The 18,072-nt window shown below is 35.3% G+C and overlaps 4 protein-coding genes across 8 annotated transcripts; 1 reads left to right on the forward strand and 3 right to left on the reverse strand.

Annotated features, from left to right (window-relative positions):
• The first annotated feature begins 1,983 nt into the window (after positions 1 to 1,983).
• On the forward strand, positions 1,984 to 2,499 carry LOC106423985. The gene has a single exon (XM_013864729.1). It carries the CDS (start codon positions 1,984 to 1,986, stop codon positions 2,497 to 2,499), a length of 516 nt encoding a protein of 171 aa, XP_013720183.1.
• Positions 2,500 to 2,754: 255 nt separating this feature from the next.
• On the reverse strand, positions 2,755 to 4,980 carry BNAANNG00280D (uncharacterized protein C24B11.05). Its single transcript, XM_013864703.3, has 8 exons — positions 4,849 to 4,980; positions 4,222 to 4,286; positions 4,074 to 4,139; positions 3,891 to 3,988; positions 3,658 to 3,783; positions 3,303 to 3,572; positions 3,138 to 3,203; positions 2,755 to 3,049 (listed from the first exon to the last, which is right to left on the reverse strand). Exons 2-8 carry the CDS (start codon positions 4,280 to 4,282, stop codon positions 2,894 to 2,896), a joined length of 843 nt encoding a protein of 280 aa, XP_013720157.1. The 5' UTR covers positions 4,283 to 4,286; positions 4,849 to 4,980; the 3' UTR covers positions 2,755 to 2,893.
• Positions 4,981 to 11,641: 6,661 nt separating this feature from the next.
• LOC106423967 (aspartic proteinase PCS1) lies at positions 11,642 to 13,433 on the reverse strand. Its single transcript, XM_013864710.3, has one exon. It carries the CDS (start codon positions 13,268 to 13,270, stop codon positions 11,945 to 11,947), a length of 1,326 nt encoding a protein of 441 aa, XP_013720164.1. The 5' UTR covers positions 13,271 to 13,433; the 3' UTR covers positions 11,642 to 11,944.
• Positions 13,434 to 15,447: 2,014 nt separating this feature from the next.
• LOC106432532 (phosphopantothenate--cysteine ligase 2) lies at positions 15,448 to 17,540 on the reverse strand. Of its 5 annotated transcripts, none has more exons than XM_013873379.3 (9): positions 17,401 to 17,540; positions 16,881 to 17,139; positions 16,763 to 16,807; positions 16,606 to 16,691; positions 16,484 to 16,536; positions 16,337 to 16,396; positions 16,147 to 16,248; positions 15,940 to 16,059; positions 15,448 to 15,853 (listed from the first exon to the last, which is right to left on the reverse strand). In XM_013873379.3, exons 2-9 carry the CDS (start codon positions 17,126 to 17,128, stop codon positions 15,614 to 15,616), a joined length of 954 nt encoding a protein of 317 aa, XP_013728833.2. In that variant the 5' UTR covers positions 17,129 to 17,139; positions 17,401 to 17,540; the 3' UTR covers positions 15,448 to 15,613. The 5 variants fall into 5 exon arrangements, with proteins under 5 accessions (XP_013728833.2, XP_048602632.1, XP_048602633.1 ...); XM_048746675.1 differs by having other exon boundaries at positions 16,881 to 17,132; positions 17,401 to 17,498; XM_048746676.1 differs by having other exon boundaries at positions 16,881 to 17,173; positions 17,401 to 17,496.
• Positions 17,541 to 18,072: the final 532 nt, after the last annotated feature.

An 18,072-nucleotide genomic window follows, 5' to 3' on the forward strand; every position in this document is an offset into this window, starting at 1 on the left:
CCTGCAAAGGAAACAGTGAGTACCTATAAAGTATATATATATATATATATATATCATATATATGTATATATTATATATATGTATGTAAATTGTAGAGTTCTGAACTTTACGGAAACGTAATCCAAAGTATATATACTCCTTTTGTTTCAAAAAGATAGATGTTTTAGAAAAAAAATTGTTTTACAAAAATATATATTTTGTGTTCTCTATGAAAAAATTGTAAATTTCAAAAAATAATAATAATTGATTTATTAAATTATTATTAGTTAAAAGATATTTAAAATTGGAAATTACAGAAAATGATATTTTTTTGTGCACCGATGTCTTCATTACTAAATTTAAACCATTACAAGACTAATATCAACATCGTACAAACCACAATGTGCGACCCAATGGGCCAAAACCCTGACATAAAGTTCAAAGGTGAACAAGGATAGAAACACAAACTTCAAAAAGTTTAATAAAACGTTATAAGAGATATAGAAATTACCACTTGTGATCCAACCTAATAAAAGCTCAAACCACATCTCCAAATCTTCAACAACAAACAATTAGTCACAATATCAAGTGACGCTGCAACACCATCTGAAACCTCAACTCTCATCTTGAACAAGAGTCGATGCATCTACCGGCTCCAAGTGAACCTTCATGTAAGATAGCAAATGGCTAGGAAATTAGTAAGAAAGTGATTTAGTGTGTTTTAGAACCCAAAACTAAATCTCCTCATTTATTATAGTGATTTAATGTGTTAGAAAAACTATTTTTGTGAAACAGATGGAGTATGTTTTTTTAGAACCTAAATCTAAATCCCCTTGTTGGAGATGTTGTAAACAACGGGTGTGAGATTTAGGGCATGACTGGTTTTTCTGCTACCACCTGTAAATGAAGCTTTGCGGTTTGTAGCGGTTTTTGCAACAATCACTCAAACCGCTCTAAACCGCTTCAAACCGCTCTAAACCTCTTAAATTCAAAAGTTGGTTTCAGCTAGCGTTTGCGGTTGCGGGAGGATAAAATTTTTTTCTTTTTTTCAAAACAATACAAATACAAAAATAAAAATATTCAATAAAAATTTAAATTGAAACTATAAAAATACTAAAATATATCTATTATATTTTCATTAATATTATAAATTTTAAAAATAAAAAACATTTTCTATAATTTAAATAATTTAAAACTAGAACTTTCTAAATATTATTTATTATAATATTATGATTTTTTATATTTTAATAATTATATAAAATGTAAATATTGTTAATTTCTTATTTAACTGTAACTGCATTTGGTAGTTAACCAATCATAAATATCCCACAAACACACAAATTTCTAATCGCAATACTAGTCGTACAAATTTTTTAAAACCGCTAAACCCAGGCACAACGACGCAATTATCAGGGGCGCGCTCCGTAACTACCGACATCCGCAAAGTTCCGCGACCGCTTACTGGGCCCTTAATGACCGTCTCCAATGTAAACGCAGTTTGTTATTGAGCGTGACACGCGTCTTTTTCATAACGGTGTAGATTGCTGTGACTCTAGTTAATAATTCCTCATCTGCCAGCAACGTCATTAATGACCGTCTGATGTAATGTCAGTTTGTTGCTGAGAATGATGAAGGTTTTGGCCCCAATTATAATGTTATCTATTCAATTATTGACCAGAGAAGTTCATGTATGGTTATCGAGCATTTTGAAGATGCCCCTGTATAAACTACTATTCACTAGCAAAAATGATTTTTTTTTGGAAAGGAAAGAAATTAAACTCAGATCTATTAAAAACACAGACCTAACTTTCGGGTGGGAGGTGTAGTCCACGACAGGCTTTCTCCCGGGTTTTCATACTGACGTACAGAATAATGTAACTTAATTTCCGCAGCAGAAATATCGAATCCGTGGATTTGGGACCAGGAACTCTACCGGCGTGGATTTGCTGGAACATTTGGATCTCCAGAAACCAATTGACTTTCCAAAAAAGAAACTTCTCACCGATGGAAACCCTATTGAAAGCAATCAAGGAAGCACGAGATTGGTCTTTAGCTCAACTCCCCCACCAAAACCCCCAAACCGGTAACACTAGTATCGCCCTGGATCCGACCATCGACCCACCTCAAGTGCGCATGTATACTGATGCAGCCTGGAACCCTTTGTCGAAATGCGCTGGACTCGGTTGGATCATCGACGATTCTGGAACTACCACAACATATTCAGCGACCTCCCCCTTTGTGGCGTCGCCCCTGATTGCGGAAACTTTGGCTCTTCGAGCAGCCATGATCTCTGCTAACACTCTTGGAATTACCGCTCTCTGCATCTACTCTGATTCTTTAACCCTCATCAAGTTGGTGAAGAAGAAAGGAAGAAACCTAGAGATCGCTGGAATTCTCAACGACATTTATCTCCTCTGTTTTAAATTTAATGCTATTCAGTTTAAGCACATCCCTAGAGCTGATAATAATAGAGCTGACTCTATTGCCAAACAGGCTCTAGGATTAATGTATGAACCTTAATTAATTTTCCTATGGTATTAAAAAGTCTGATTTACAAAAAAAAAGAAATATCGAATCCGGAATGTGTTTGCATCCAATGCTCGTCTACTACCACTACCACTGGACCAGAAGTCCCGCTCAATAGCAAAAATGATATGGTAAGATTTTACTGATTTATGATTTTAAAATTTTCTGAAATTATTGGACTAGAATTTTGAATTAGTTTTGAATTACACCCGATCCAGCGGTTTTAAAATTATTCAGTTCTCATGTAACTAAAGGGAAATTATTTCGTGATTTTTATTTGAACTTATGATTATGAACACAACTCGGAAAACGAAAATGACATAGGTCATTTGAAAAAAAAAATTGAAAATGACAGTGGAGGAAAATTAGGTACAACGATAAAACAATTCTAAGCTCTAACAGACGTCTCAACGGCGACCTTGCCGGAATATCCAACATCCGATGATTTTCTGTCGGACTCCCATAACTCTGGTAATGCCTCCTTCATGTTGTGAATGTTTTCCAAGGCGTAATCAGCTCCTTTGACTTTGTTTGGTGAACCAACCTGAAAACAACAAACTCAAGAGTAAACTTCAAACTCGGTTTAAGTAATTTAGATTCCGGTTAGGCCTGTGTAACTAAAGTAATAGTACCAGAACCGTGTGAAGACCAACGCGTTTTCCAGCTTGTACATTTCGAACACTGTCCTCAAAGAAGAGCTGCCAAGAGAAATAAATAAAAAATTAGTTGTGTTATATCCTCGTTTTAAGAAAAAAAATCGAAATAAAAATTAATTGTGTTAACCCGGTAAGCTATACCGTTCGGTTAGGATCAATATTGGCGATCTCGAGGGCTTTCTCAATAGCGGACTCAGAAGGTTTACACACAATAGGCGTTTTAGGGAGTGAACCGACCGGCTCAGACAGGTCGAAATGTCCAACGATATCAAATATCTCAGAATTTTCAGACGCAGCGTTTGTGTGCGTCGGGTTAAGCGTTTCGAAACATATGATCCCTTCGAAACAATCCTCTAATCCCAACTTCTTCAACGCCTTGGCCGCGTGAACTCTATCCGCGTTGGTAAATATCTAATAACGGGAGAAAAATGCTGCTAGTTATTTATCAAAACTATAATAGTGTATGTTATATAAAAAATATGATTGTGGTACATACGACTTTGCGGAGAGGAAGGCTAAGCAAGATGCTTCGGAGAACAGGGTCAGGTTTTATGTTGTCGTACGGTAAACGACCGTGGACAAAAGAGTGATATTCGTCGTAGTCAAAGTCATATCCGATCGCCTAGAAAACGAGAAGATGTATCGGGTTAAGCAGGTTAATACCAATATTAAATAAAAGGCCTACGCAAAATTGAGATTTATAAATGTTATCGAATAATGATCACGTACTCTAAGACCGGCCATTGTTGTTCCATAGTTCTTGTAAAGAAGATTAGACAATTCAACGATTTTGTCCTTCGGTATACCTAGTTTCTCGACCATATAATCTATCATACCGGAAAAAAAAAACAAAAAAAAAATGTCAGAAATGGTTTATTAATCGAAAAGTTGATAGCAAAGCAAGAATGTTACCTTTGATGTTCTTCCCACATTCTCTGGCGAGTCCGGTGCTAAGAGGATAAAGAGTGTCGTCCAAATCTAATAATTTTTGATAAGCTGGTCAGGTTACTTTTCGTATAATTTAATTAAGTTCATTGGTATATTATGGCTAAGGACGTACCGAACAAGAGACAGTCGTACTTCTGCGTCGCTGAAAGCCCGTACCGGTTTTCGAACTCCATTTCTCTGAAACAATTGATTGGATCACAGAAGAAAAGCTTTAAATATTTGTTACTTTAAATAGGGGCTTTAATTCGGTATCACAGAGATTCATGGATAATAATGTTCGAAATGGATTTTTCAGATTAGATTTGTACTTATGAAGGAGAAAAACAGAAAACAAATAACAGAAATAATTTGTGAAATGAGTGGACATAGTTGCTTGTGTCCCAAGAAAATCGTGATAAGATGTTTTAAAACGTGAACTGAGAGATTCAGCGAATTACAACCACTGATTGATTACTTTCCCAAATAATTATCAGCATACTAGATACAAACGATAATATATGTGTTTGTGCACGTATCATGTATACATATAAGACTAACACGTGTGTGGATAACACAATGTAAATAGTTCTTAACACTATGTAATTGTCTATGTATTAACTAGTTTTTTAGGAAATGGAGGAAAAACGATTAAACGGCAAGGAGTTTAAATTTTGAAAGCAAAACACAGAACCAACGTAATGTTCCTAAACAGAAAAAGGAAACAGGAAGGTGTTGAAGGAGTACAACTTAGTAGTTCTACCTTAGCTTTGAACAGAAACTGGCAGAGTCGAGTAATTGTATCCTAAGAGGGAGGGAGAGAGAGAGAAGTGTAGGGGAAGGATGGAGAGAGTCAGAGAAAGGGTTTAAATAGGAAACTCTCTCCGGCTCTTTCCGATCATTAAAAGCTATTTGCAAAATTTTAAGCATTTTCTCAAATTTTAACTATATATTATTATACTTAGCTAATTTCTCCTAGCTACTTTTAACTAAAACCGTGTGTGTGTGTTTCTAAGTTCTAAACGTACAAGTCAAATTTAAGAGGATGGCCATGCCATTCTCTTTCTTATTTGGTGCTAATATATGAAACGTTGCAATAATTGTATGTATCATATGAATGTTCTTTTTTTGTATCATATGAATGTTTTACAGAAAGAAAGACATCTATATAACATATATGAGAGATTTCTATAAAACTTGTGGTTTTATATCATAATAGTCATATTCTTTTGGATATTTGGAGTCCGCTCGTATAATATTAATTTATTATCGGTTGCCAACTATAAAAGGCTAAAAGCTGTAAGCCACCAAGTTGTTACACCATCATGCATCTAAGATAAACTTTCAGATAGTTGAACTATGAAGCGTTGCCCAAAAAAAAAAGAACTATGAAGTTATAAATGTACGAGCTTGATAAATTTAAAATATACTGTATATATGCAACTATTATTTGTTTGGGTTGTAATTCTGCAATTTACTATATAAAATAAAAATAATCAATAATATTGTGTATAAAATACGAAAATATTGTTGAAAGCTACGGTTATTTAAATGTTTTTGTTTCTTTTGGCATCAATCAATAAATCAATAATGGTGTGTTGAGTTATATATAAACAAGAAGATAGGATCAAAAGCCGATCCTATCTCTCTGGTTCCAATTATTGAGGAACTAAAACTCATTTAAACATTTGTAGGTTTTGTTGGTGCGTCTAGAACCCTAGTTCCTAGATTAAAGGACATCGTCTAATTTAGAACTAAAGCACATGTGTCCTCAAGACCAGAAGCGTGCCTATAGTGTTAAAAGACATTAGCCTTAGGCCCCTATTCTATTTACAAAAATTAAGGTCCTAAATCTCTAAAAAAATCCTTAAAAATTATTTTAACTTATATTTTCCTAATTTTATACTTGAACTCAAAACCAAAAAATTACAAAAAATAGTTTTTTTGTTAAAATTATATAAAAGAAAATAACCTTTTATTTGTTCAAGTTCAAGTTTTTTAGTTAATTTTGTTTTTTCAAATTTGTTTCTACCAAAAAATTATATTTTTATTTAAAATAATTTATTTGTTAAATTTAGTGGTGTGAATGTTGATGGTTAGCATCCTTTATCCTATTTTAACATATATGAATTAGAATGCCTTTTGCTTTTCTTTAGTATTTTATATTATATTATAATATAATTAATATTTTGATTATAAATAATTTCTATAATGAAAAATTTAATGCTGAGTCATCGTATTTGCTTCGGGCCCCGAGAGAATTGGCACGGCACTGCTCAAGACTCAAAATTTGGAATTCATGGACACGCTAAATTCTTATTTGGATCTTAGCAGCTGTGACAAAATAAACGGAAAGTCATGTTGACAGTTTCATCCGGAGATGAATACATTATTAGCTACTCTTCTTGGCTCTATAGTTCATATTATATCGTAATATCGTCCATCAATTTAGTTAGCTATTCCAAAAATATTAAATCGAAAGCAATTATTATTATTTTATTTTTTGAGAAAAGGCTTTCACAAAGCAATTAGTTGTGAATAAGTTCCGTCAGCAAAAAAAAATTATTAATATGACTGGTACATAGCGACAAACACATTTTAGATGGTCATTAATTTACAAGAGATGAATAGTTTCCGAAATATGTGGAGAGTTATGCATCCTTATGGAGAAACATTTAAATACAATAGTTAATCTTAATTGGAATTGCAAAACAAAACAAAAAAACTTTCTGAATTTGGCCATTACAAACCTATTAAGAAAAAACATTCGACTATTTTATTCATATATATGCCTAAGAAATTACTTTTGTATTTAGTCTGAAACCTTCGTTTTTTTTTCAATGATGATTTCTAAAATTTGGCTAGCTCGATAGATTGCATCAAGAGATTATAACACTTAGTTTCGCTGTGGGTGAGACATGAGGAAATGCATGGGTGTTGCATTCATGCGTACATCACGTTATGTATGTGTCTTCATCTTACACAGTAGCAAGCTTGCACGATTATACTCAAAGCAAATCGAACGAGATTAATTCATCTGCGGTTGTGATTAATAACTAAATAAAATCAGACCATCATTTCTTAGAATATATACACACTGATCTCCATATCTGTATCCCATGTTATTAAATTCCTAAACAATAAACATATTTTTTTCGGGAATTATTTAGTGGTGTGAACCCAAAGATTCATATGCATCATTTCATCGTAAGGCGGCCCCATGTAACAACTAACTTTTAAGAATATTTACAATGCCCTCGTGCATAAAGTATTTTTTATTTAACTATATATCATAAAATGCATTTAGCTTTCAATAGTCCATCCCAAAAAACAACCATAAATCAATGGTGTCGACATTGAAACAAAGTAGTGTTGGTAATTTGGTATATTAAAAATGGTATTTAAAATGTACTGCCAGATATATGAACTGAAACAATTGTGTGTTGATCTAAAAAAATTTGTGTATTTGATGCCCTTGCTAAACATTCTCTCTCCCTCCTATATATATTATTTTTTACTTTCTACATTTTGGTCAAATATGTTCCTTTTTTTTTATTTTTAACCAGAAAAAATATATGTTCCTTTTTATTTAACATCAACTTTTCATTTACATAAAAAATTATAAGATCTTTTACTAGAAAAGATCACTTAGATAATGAAACGATTTAGTATAATCCAAAAACACATCTGCAGATCTTACATTATACAATCCATTTTTTATTATATTCTTATGATCACTACAAAAATGAATTCATTTTACAACGATTAATACGTTTCTTGAACCACCTAGTTCGAAGTTGCACAAAACCAAAAAAAAGAACCACCTAGTTCGACACAAATACAAGGTTATAAAAATAATCTTAAATTGTCGAAATACCGTAAGAGTATCTCCAATGGAAATTCTATCCACTAAAGTTCTAAATATGAATATGTGTGTATGTATATATTATATATATGTATATAGTTGTATAGTCCATTAAATAGTGTAGAATCCCTATCTAAAAATTGTATAGTCCACTAAATAGTATAAAATTCCTAACCAAAATTTAAAACTTCAATGAGTAAAATCCCCATTTGAAATGCCTTAAACTGAGAAATCCAAACACCTTAAGTAAGTCGCATGTAAAATTTGGTTGCCAAACAAAAAATCCAAACACCTTATTCGTGTCTCCAACTATGGATTTATTTTTTAAAATGTTGGTTTTAACTTACATTTATGAAATTAAATATTTAAAATTCCGGAGAAGTGTTTGTTTACCAAACAAGCTAAGACGTGAATATAAGATATTTCTAGAGTGCGAATCTGTCTCGATATAATTTTTTTTTTTTGACGACCTGTCTCGATATAATTATGTCATAAAAAAATCTTTTTGTTATTAATCAAAAAAGAAAGAAAATATAGTACAATGTGGCCGTATGATTGGTACTTTTGAAAAAGACTAGAGTCGAAATGCACAACTGTACAAGGAAACAACAGCTGTTTGCAATTCAGCTTTTGGAAATTAAAATATTTTCTGATGTATAAAACTGGCAAATAATTGGACGTGGATCGTCAAGAAATAAGAACGCAAACATTAAACGCAAATGTCCAACTTAAAAAACTATAGGTACTAAAATGATATTCTAAAAGACATCAACATGAGATGACCCCAACATTACTCTTGCATGCAAACCTCCGGTACATTTTCCTTCTTGTTTTGTCCTTTTTATTTGTAATATTCTTCCTTTGTAATGTTCATCACTAATTAAATGTTTTTTTACGTACAATTCTACAAGAAAAATAATTTTAGGATGCTTGTTAACTTTACTAAAGCAAAGTGATTATTTAATTTTAATTGAATCTCTCTCTTTGAAAACATATTTAAACTGTAAACTGCATCTCTTTTATTGTTTTTTCTTTCCTTACTTATGATAATTGAATCTCTAAACGTATAATAAATCGCATGATTTTGGAGTCTATGAACGTAGGAGTAGGACTACGTTTTGTTTGATAATGAACTTGTAGATATATTAAAGCCGACCTGCAAGCAATGTTGGATAGTTAATTATTTATTTAAATGTAAACCAATGCAATTATCTTTCTGGTATTCCTAACCATCAGCGAGAGTATGATGGGCACTGCATCCATGTTCACATACGTATACGTTGACATTTATGCAAAACTACAAATTTCAATTATTTTTTTTCCTGGCAACAAGGACCTGCAAACAACTCTTGTGTTCCACATAAAATCTGTTGTTTTTTATATTAAATAAACTAATATTAATCAAAGAAATTATGTTGTAATTATAAGATTTTTTTCAAAAAACGTATACGAGGGAGGACCAAGTAAATCGATGTTGAAACTAGAGGACCGTGTCAAATGCAAAGGAGCATGAAGAATAGATGACCGCAACAAAGAACACGACGCTGAGAAAATGTCATCCCCTACTAGGAGCTTTATTTACTCATCGACGGAGCTACAAGATCATATAGGAGGTTTTTGTTGCCGCCTGGCAAGAAAAAGAGGAGAACAAGCTCCATTCCGGGCCGGAATGGGTATAGTAGATTATTAACTCGAGTGGACCGTTTGTTAAGATTTGTTGGTTCTTTTCTCATACTCGTTCGGTTTCTTCTTTGATTTGAAGATTTATTTTGGTGGGTTTTTTCTTATACTCGTTAGGTACTTCAATGGGCCATTCATTTTTTTTAGGTAGGACAAAAGTATTCGGGCTTTTAGCTTCAAAAGGACAGGACTCTTTTTCTAAATTTTCTGCGCAAAGGGACTTGCTAAGCAAGTTGGCCCAGCCACAAACAGAAAAGAAATTACGAATTAAAATAAATAAACAAAATTTAAAGTGGAAATAAGTTATTAGTATAATTAAGTTTACCAATAATGATATGATGGTAGAGCGTCTGAAACCGCGTTATCATAAATTTGGTGCTATCAACTAATTATGTCCATGTCAACATATCCAGTTCATAATCAGCTGATATAAACAATCTCAGCCTTCCGTTTGATACGAAAGAGACGAAAACAGAAGATTCCCGTTTTCCTTTTTTTCCCTCCTAATTTGAAAGTTACCTAATATTTCGATTTTTTTAAAAAGGAAACTAGTCTGAAATAAATTTCAAAGTTATCTATTCATTCACACACTATATATGAAAATAAGCATGTAACCGCTTCGAAAGGGAGAGGAATGGATTCAAAGAGAGATCTACACGAGAGTATGGAGGAGGATGAGTGTACGACGCCGAGAAGCGGGGAGTATAGGATTCCGGTGTCGTCTGTTTGTCCTCCGCCGCCGAGGAAGAAATCAAAGGTGGTGAGGAATCGAGATCCGCCGAGGAACGGTTATTTTCAGCCGCCGGATCTGGAGGCTCTGTTCTGTGCACAGCTTCGAAGAGAAGCCTGCACCTAGATTTGATTTTCTTTCTTCTGTAGATGCATCTTTTCTTATTCAGTTGTAGGATTGTTTTTCTAATAAATTCGATTTGCTCGAAACTCTGATTCATCTACTCAGTGGTTTTGAATTGAAGTGTTCCGTCAGTTACGTTTGATTTTAGGGGGAAAGATAGTGAGAGAAGAAGACAACATCATACCTTACATAAAAATTTACAGATAGCCTTAGGTTTATTTACTTATGTTCTGGCTTTGTGTTTCTTCTAACTAGAAACAAGGTGAAATATTCACATGTAGTTGCTTCTCTAGTTCGAGTAACCGTTGGAACGAAATTAATATTATATAATATGGTTTCGGGCAAGGAGAGATTACTGGCTTTAGCCTCGAACCTCTTGGTATTAAAAAAAAAGTACTCCTATGGTTGGTGTCAATGTAGCTTCTTCCGAATCTTCAATGTTAATTGTGACAATGGCAGCATTGCTCTAGGGTTGAATAAAAAGAGTCTTTAGACATGTACAACTTACCTCCTGTGACAGATGCACAAGAATGGTGGTTTTATGTTTTCCATGGCATAAGAACATTCTTCGGATTCTATATCTGAGGATGGACATGAAGAATCAGGAAGAAAAGCTTGATGTTGCTCCGATCCAGACAAAAGTAGTTCGGTAAGGGTTACAAGTCAGTTTCTCTAGCGGACAGATTCCCTTTTCTGCACGATTCCTCAGAAACTACCATCATATCGTCGATATCACTGAGAGCAAATTAATATATATCGAATATCAAATGTCATAAATTTCAACTACATAAAGCAATCATAAACCGCATGCTGTTCCCACGTGAGAGTGAGACTTGCATAGGGCCCTGACATCTAAAGAACACGTTTCAGCTTCTGACAATAAATAAAATCACTGAACAGAAATTAAAACTTGTACTATACAAGCATACAACATTATTGATCTGACTACACATAGTTGTAGATATTGAATAAATAAATATTACATAGTGATACTCTCGAGTCTCGACAAGGATCAAAAAGGAAGGAAGAAGATGGTGTTGTTCTATAGCACTCTCGAATATTCTTCAAACAATACAATTGTTATGACAACATGAATTCGTTGGATCACTACATGTAACTGGATCGTTTGTTCAATATTATGTTCACGTTCAGCAACAGTAGTGCATGGTAAATGATTAAGCCGTTGAAAGAAGGAATACAAGTTTTAAAAAAGCCCTAAAAGGGAAGAAAATTAATTACGCAACGTAAGTAGCGTGTTAAACAATCAAACAAAGAAGACAACTACTAACAACTCGAAGTTATTACCCGTACGCATGTGTTGGTAAAAGAAGCCACACTCACTCACTCTAGTCACGTGCATCCTGCGCACCTTCTACTAGATAACCATTCTACGTACCGCAAAAAAAAAAAGAACTATAATTACACAGGTATTGACGATTTACCGGGTTGGTTATCTACGGTTTAAGACTCGATTCCTAGTCTCTGTCCAGATACATCACACTGTACCGGAGCCAAACCGATTCTTGATCTTTGCAAATCAAATTCGATCCACATGTTCTGCTGATGATGGTGTCCAATCACGTATGCCTCCATTCCCATAAGATCGGAGTTTCCAAACGTGAAACAATAAACCGAATCGTTCCCAACCGTCAGATGCGGGACTCGGTATAATAACGGCTGACCCGAAACCGCTATCTCAGCTCCTTCGAAAACCAAGGAAACCGATGGTAACCGGTGGAGGATCCCGGTCCGAATCCGAACCGGCGAAATTAAGTAACACAAATCCATGGTTCCTTGGAAAACGAAATCCGGTTCATCGTAAACCGTTAAGGTCCCGTTTGTCTGGTTTAAAAACTCGGTTCGAAGCGCAGTGTAAACCGGTCCGAGCAAGAAAGTAAACTGAGTACCGGAATCAACCATGGTCTGACCAGCACCGGTATGGTCCGGTACGAGAACCGATTTAGGGATGGGCAAAAGCTTACCGTTAACTTTAATCCCCGTGAGCTGGACGGTGTAAGCGACACGGTCGAAGTAAGGCAGCGGCGTCGAGATGCGGATCAACGGCGTGTAGTTTAACGGCGTTAGCCACGTGAAGTTGGAGTCGCCGAGTAGAAGAAAGCCCGGGAAGTCGTCGGTGCCGGAGATGCAGTAGGAGAACTTGGGGAAACCCATCTGAGAGATGAAAGAGAGGGAGCCACGGTTCATGCCGAGTAACCCGGTTGTCTTGCTGTCTTCTTCCGGGTCGGATCCGGACACGGATCCGGATCCCATACACCCGAAAATGAGACTGGAGTTGTTGGTGGAGTTTCCGATGTGGAAAATCTCGGCGGCGAGGTTGCCTTCGGAGGAGGAGGCGTCGGCGTAGGAGAGAGTTGCGTGGCAGAGTTTGTCGGAGTCGCAGGAAGCGGGTATGAGGAAGTCTCGGGTCCGGGTCCGACAAGTGGGCGAGGAACAAGGGATTGGTGAGTAGGAGGAGGAGAGAGTCGGGTCGAAGTTGTTGGTCGGGTTTGGGTTTGAGGTACGGTTGCAGCGGAGCCAGGAGAGTTCGCTGCCAGTGTCGATGACCATGGAGATGTTTTGAGGAGGAGTACCGACGGTGAGTGTGACGGTGAGAGTGACGTTGTGGTGGAAATGGAGTTTGTCGGTGGGGCGATGACCCGAATTATCCGTTGGGGTTATTCGGGTCTTTAGAGGCAAAACAAGAGTTTGAGAAGAATAAGAAGAAGAGGAACATTGATTAGTTCTGATGAAAAGAATGAGAAGAAGATAAAACAGAGGATGGTGCATGATGAGAAATTTTATGAGGAAGTGAGTTTGTGCAAGTGAAGTTTGTGAGTTTGGTGCAAGTTCACTGAAACAGCAATGAGATCTTTGTTCTTTCTTTTCAACTGGAAAAAATATCTCGTTTGTTTTCTATTTTCTCGAATGTTTGACAATAATATATAAGACTTTTCATTAATTAGCGTCGAAAATGTAAGGCTCAAGTGTTTTTATCTATCACTGTCATAATTTTGTTTTATTAAAATTTTGTTTTCACTTACGAATTGTTATTTTAATTGGTATATAATATTTTTTTAGAAAGAAACAAATGTATTTTTTGTTATGAATAGCCACACAAAACTATTTTGATCATATATTAAATAGTTGTTGATTTTTAATACTGAAATGGTTATCAGTAAGAGTGAGGCACTAACATATGACATGCACTAATGAACATATTAGACCTTTAGAATAGTTAATTCAGTCAGATGATTTTTAATGTATGCAGCCACCACTGCAAACGGCTCTAAATTCAAGACAAATAATTAGGGGAATGATTTTAATATTCTTAAACTTCTTCATTAGGTTGAAGTTCGTTTAAAACCTTGAATTTTATCTGACACTATATATTTTTTAAACACCAAAGCATGTGTGTTTACCTTGGTTTCGTCACTGTATTTGCCATGGAAGTTTGGACGGTGCGCATTTTAAAATAGAGATTCGACATTTATTTACTCCAACAGTCTAGTACTATTTACTGTTTTCTCTGAAAAGTTACTTCTCTTTGTTTTCAGTTCTAACTTCATCAAAGAATACATGGTGCAAGAGAGGCCTTGTGAGATTATCGAGTTAAATCATAATCAATCTTGAATCAAAACTTCAACTGATCATTTAAAAGTTGTGACGTATTTTCCAATAGATGGTTCAACGTTTGACATTGTAATATTTTGGATTTGATAAGGTATGGATCCCATGTTTAGATGTAAGAACTTTAACTTTTTTAGTTAATCATTGGACTAAAGAAAATTCCACATGTTTTCCCAAAACCATTGATACAATTTACAGCAACTAAAAGAAGAATAAACAAGCTGTAAGATGAACCAATGTTTACTTTTAGGAAAAAAGAATAAAAATGTATGAAAAAGAGTTTGGAGATGTGACGTTCACATGGAAAAAGACCTTTGAGAATAGAGAGGGATGGTTGCACATGTTGTTTGCCTTGCTGTTTTAAGGACAAAGCCCCCATCATTTATGAGCTTGGGTCCATTTTTCTTGAATCCTGCTCCAAATAAGGACACCTTTACTTACCAACAGGGGCGGATCTAGCAACTAAATTAGTATGGGGCACTAATGTAAAATATATTTAGAACAAGAACATTTATATAAATTATGGATTAACTCTTCAAAGGAAAAGAAAATTCAGCATGGGGCACATGCCCCACCCAAGCCCTTACTGGGTCCGCCCCTGCTTACCAATCAGTCTCATTTACATCTTCACTTGCCCACTAGGTATGCTCGTGTGACACATTACTTTGAATACACAATACGTTAGGTTCTAAATTCATTTGACAATGACAAAGAGTAAAATAAATTTCATTGTAAACCATATTCAAGTACACTGTAAAGTCTCTTTGGATACTATATTCGGTTTCCCTTAGGCTTGTTTTCTAAACCCAACAAATCTCAACCCAAACTGAATGAAAACTATATATTTGTAAACACTGTATACAACAAACATCTAATTTAAATCACCATTATAAAAATTGCACGCAGTCATGTCATTTGGTCGGCTAATCTTGAGATAGCCGCGTAAGTACCACAGCAACAACTCACCAACCCGAAGATTATAATGAACATGCATCGTCCAATCTGAACAAATAAACACGAAAAAGATTAAAATTCTCCACTAAATGAAATCATTATTATCTATACAGAAGGAAAAAACATAAGAGTATAGATACGTCCATACTTATATGTTATTAATTAACCCTCGAGGATACTAAGAAAACATACATAGGCATGGAAAGATAAGAAGAACCTACCACAAGCATTGCAAGGAAGGATCCGATTAGTATAGCCACGATCGCTGTAAATTAGAGAATTCGATCAGATTGGTTTCTTGCGTAGGAAGTTAGAGAATGTAGCTTGGTATATGGTTACTTGATTATGATTTATGTAGTTATATAAAAAACAGGGAGAGAACATTACCAAAGAAAGAAACTGAAAGTCTGAAAGAGAAACGACCATAGTAGAGAGGCAACAAGAATTGTTCTAAAGAACATCGATGCAACAAGATGAATTCAAGAATGTATGCATTGACATTTCATTGCAGCTGTCCTATTCTTGACATAGAATCATTTGAGAAATATTTCAAGTGCTAAATTCTTTGATGTAAGTCGAATGCCGATCAACAATGAGACGAATAAGATTATCCTCTACAATAGATCCAGGCTTCTCGCTATCGCACCTAACCACAACGTTACCGCTGCTTGAAACAACCACAACCTCTTCCTTGCGCGTTGATAACTCATTGGCTACAACCGCATGCACTTTGTACTTCCGTAGAGCCTTTGTAGCCTTCTCTATCAGAATCTTTGAGTCTGTCTCTAGCTGCATTCAAAATTCTATATAAGTTTTTTTTTTTTAATATCAGATTTATGAAAATCTTATACAAAGAGAGTAGAGAGAGATTTGACCTTAAATGATATGCAGAAAGCCTTTGGAGCCCAGTTTGCTCTCAAGATTGAAAGCATTTTAGGGACTTGAGCTAGTCTTATGTCCAGAGGACCAGATCCTGATTCTATTTTGTGTTCTGTCTGGTTTCAGCAAATAAAACACAAAATGCATTTCTTCAGACCCCAAGAACAGTGTAGCCATGACCATAGGGGGAATGAGACTCTTACCATGCTCTTCCACGGCACATAAAAGTCAGACACAGCCGCAGCAAGATAAAACATGGAACATGGACCGACGTCTTTCAGCGCCGTTGCAATCAACTGCAACATCTGTAACCGGAAACATTCACAAAGCAAAAAAGCTTTATAGCTGAAACTCTGTTGAGGAATTATCACAAAAGATAGCATGTGTGTAAACCTGAAGATACTCATAGATGGTTGTGAATGAGAGCTTTAGTAAGCGAGATTCAGCTACTGCCTGCAATGTTAAAAACACACAAACAATAGTGATCATCATTTTTTTTGGTAGTAAAAAAAAGACACAAGTGGTATATACAATACGTACAGCTTGCTGGTCCATAACAGCCATTTTCACAGCTTCCACATGTGATGCATTAACTGAAAACACCCACTTAGTCGCTCATTTACATTTCAGAAAGAAGGGTTATAGTGAAGAAAAAAAAGAACCTTGAATGTTGGTGTTATCTGGAAACTGGAAGCATTCAAGGAATGGATCATCGGGAAGAGACCGGGAATATGGCTGGCAAGTTCCCCTAAATATTGACAAAAGTTAACACTTAAAATTGATATCAACAAGACAGAACAGAACTAATGAAAGTAGTACCTCCTAAAGAGAAAAATGACAGCATATCCAGCCTTGACGAAGTTCCTTTGCAACAAAAAAAGGAATGATTATGAAACAGAGACTAAAATGAAGAAAAGAAGAAGAAGTAAAGACATACTCAGTAGAAGCAGCACCTCTATTGCCAGAGCTGAAGTTATCAATATATCTTACGCATCGCTGCTCCAAAGGAACCGTAGTTCCCCCTGAGGTTACGCATACGATCCTCCTCCTCCTCCCTCCTGCTGACGAATTGAGGTGGATGAAGGCATTGAGCTTCTGGACAATCTCTTCCATGTTCTTGAGAGGTGGAGACGACTCGAAAAAGGAATTAACTTCATCTTCCCCCAACTCAGAGATGCAACTCATTTCTCTATTCTCTATACGATAACAGAATCGTTGAATCAGATTTTGCTGAAACGAGAACATAAAGATCCCAAACAAAATCTAGTTTTCAATGTTAAGATGCATGAGAGATCTTTAGGAGTGTATCAACCAATCATATAATAGCCCAATGGGCAATGTGATGATTCTTTTTTCAGCAAAAACTTAAGTGAAGAAGATGCATCGAATTCAAAACCCGATCCCAAGATAACAGAGCACAGGCAGCAAGAGAGATAGAGAGAGAATCAGTAACTTACTAGAGACAGAGAGATGAGATCGAATATTCGATCTTGATCGAGAGATCTTGGTCGATTTTGAGTAATTTAGTTTAGGGAACAACTCTGTTCCTCTCTCTGACACTTTTAAACAGAGAGCAACTCTGTTCCACAAAGCGCTATCTCGCTACCTTCCAAGAACAGTTAGCAATATGTGGGCTTCACACGGCCCATTAAGTAGTTGGGCCTATTAAACCTGATAAATATTTGTCATAATCCTTAAAACTTCTCTTATTTTCCCTCTCTCATATATGAATTTTGAATTCTCTCTCATGTAAACAGTTGCCAGAAGTGTTTCCTTTCCAAATCCTTGATACACCAGGGAAACGAACTCTGTATCTCACTAGGAAGTTTTTATCCATGAATAATAAGAGAGTGAAACAACTTTTAGGTAATATTTTTTCTTACAAAACTTTTGAGTTTTATCTTTGATGAACTTGTTATCACTATTATCCTGAATATTCGTTGCAAGGAGTTGTTGTTTGTTGACATTATTTGCTACATGTATTTACTTTTGATTTGATCTTTCTTTCTAGTTTCAACTCTTCCCCAATAAAAACTTGTCACTTTTCATTAGGATTTTACAAAAGAAAAACTTAGCCGTTCTGTTTCTTAACGATGACTCTGTTGTTAGTAGTAGATTAGTGCAGTGAT

This window comes from Brassica napus, chromosome C2 (genome assembly GCF_020379485.1).
Source record: "Brassica napus cultivar Da-Ae chromosome C2, Da-Ae, whole genome shotgun sequence".
Classification (NCBI taxonomy): Eukaryota; Viridiplantae; Streptophyta; class Magnoliopsida; order Brassicales; family Brassicaceae; genus Brassica; species Brassica napus.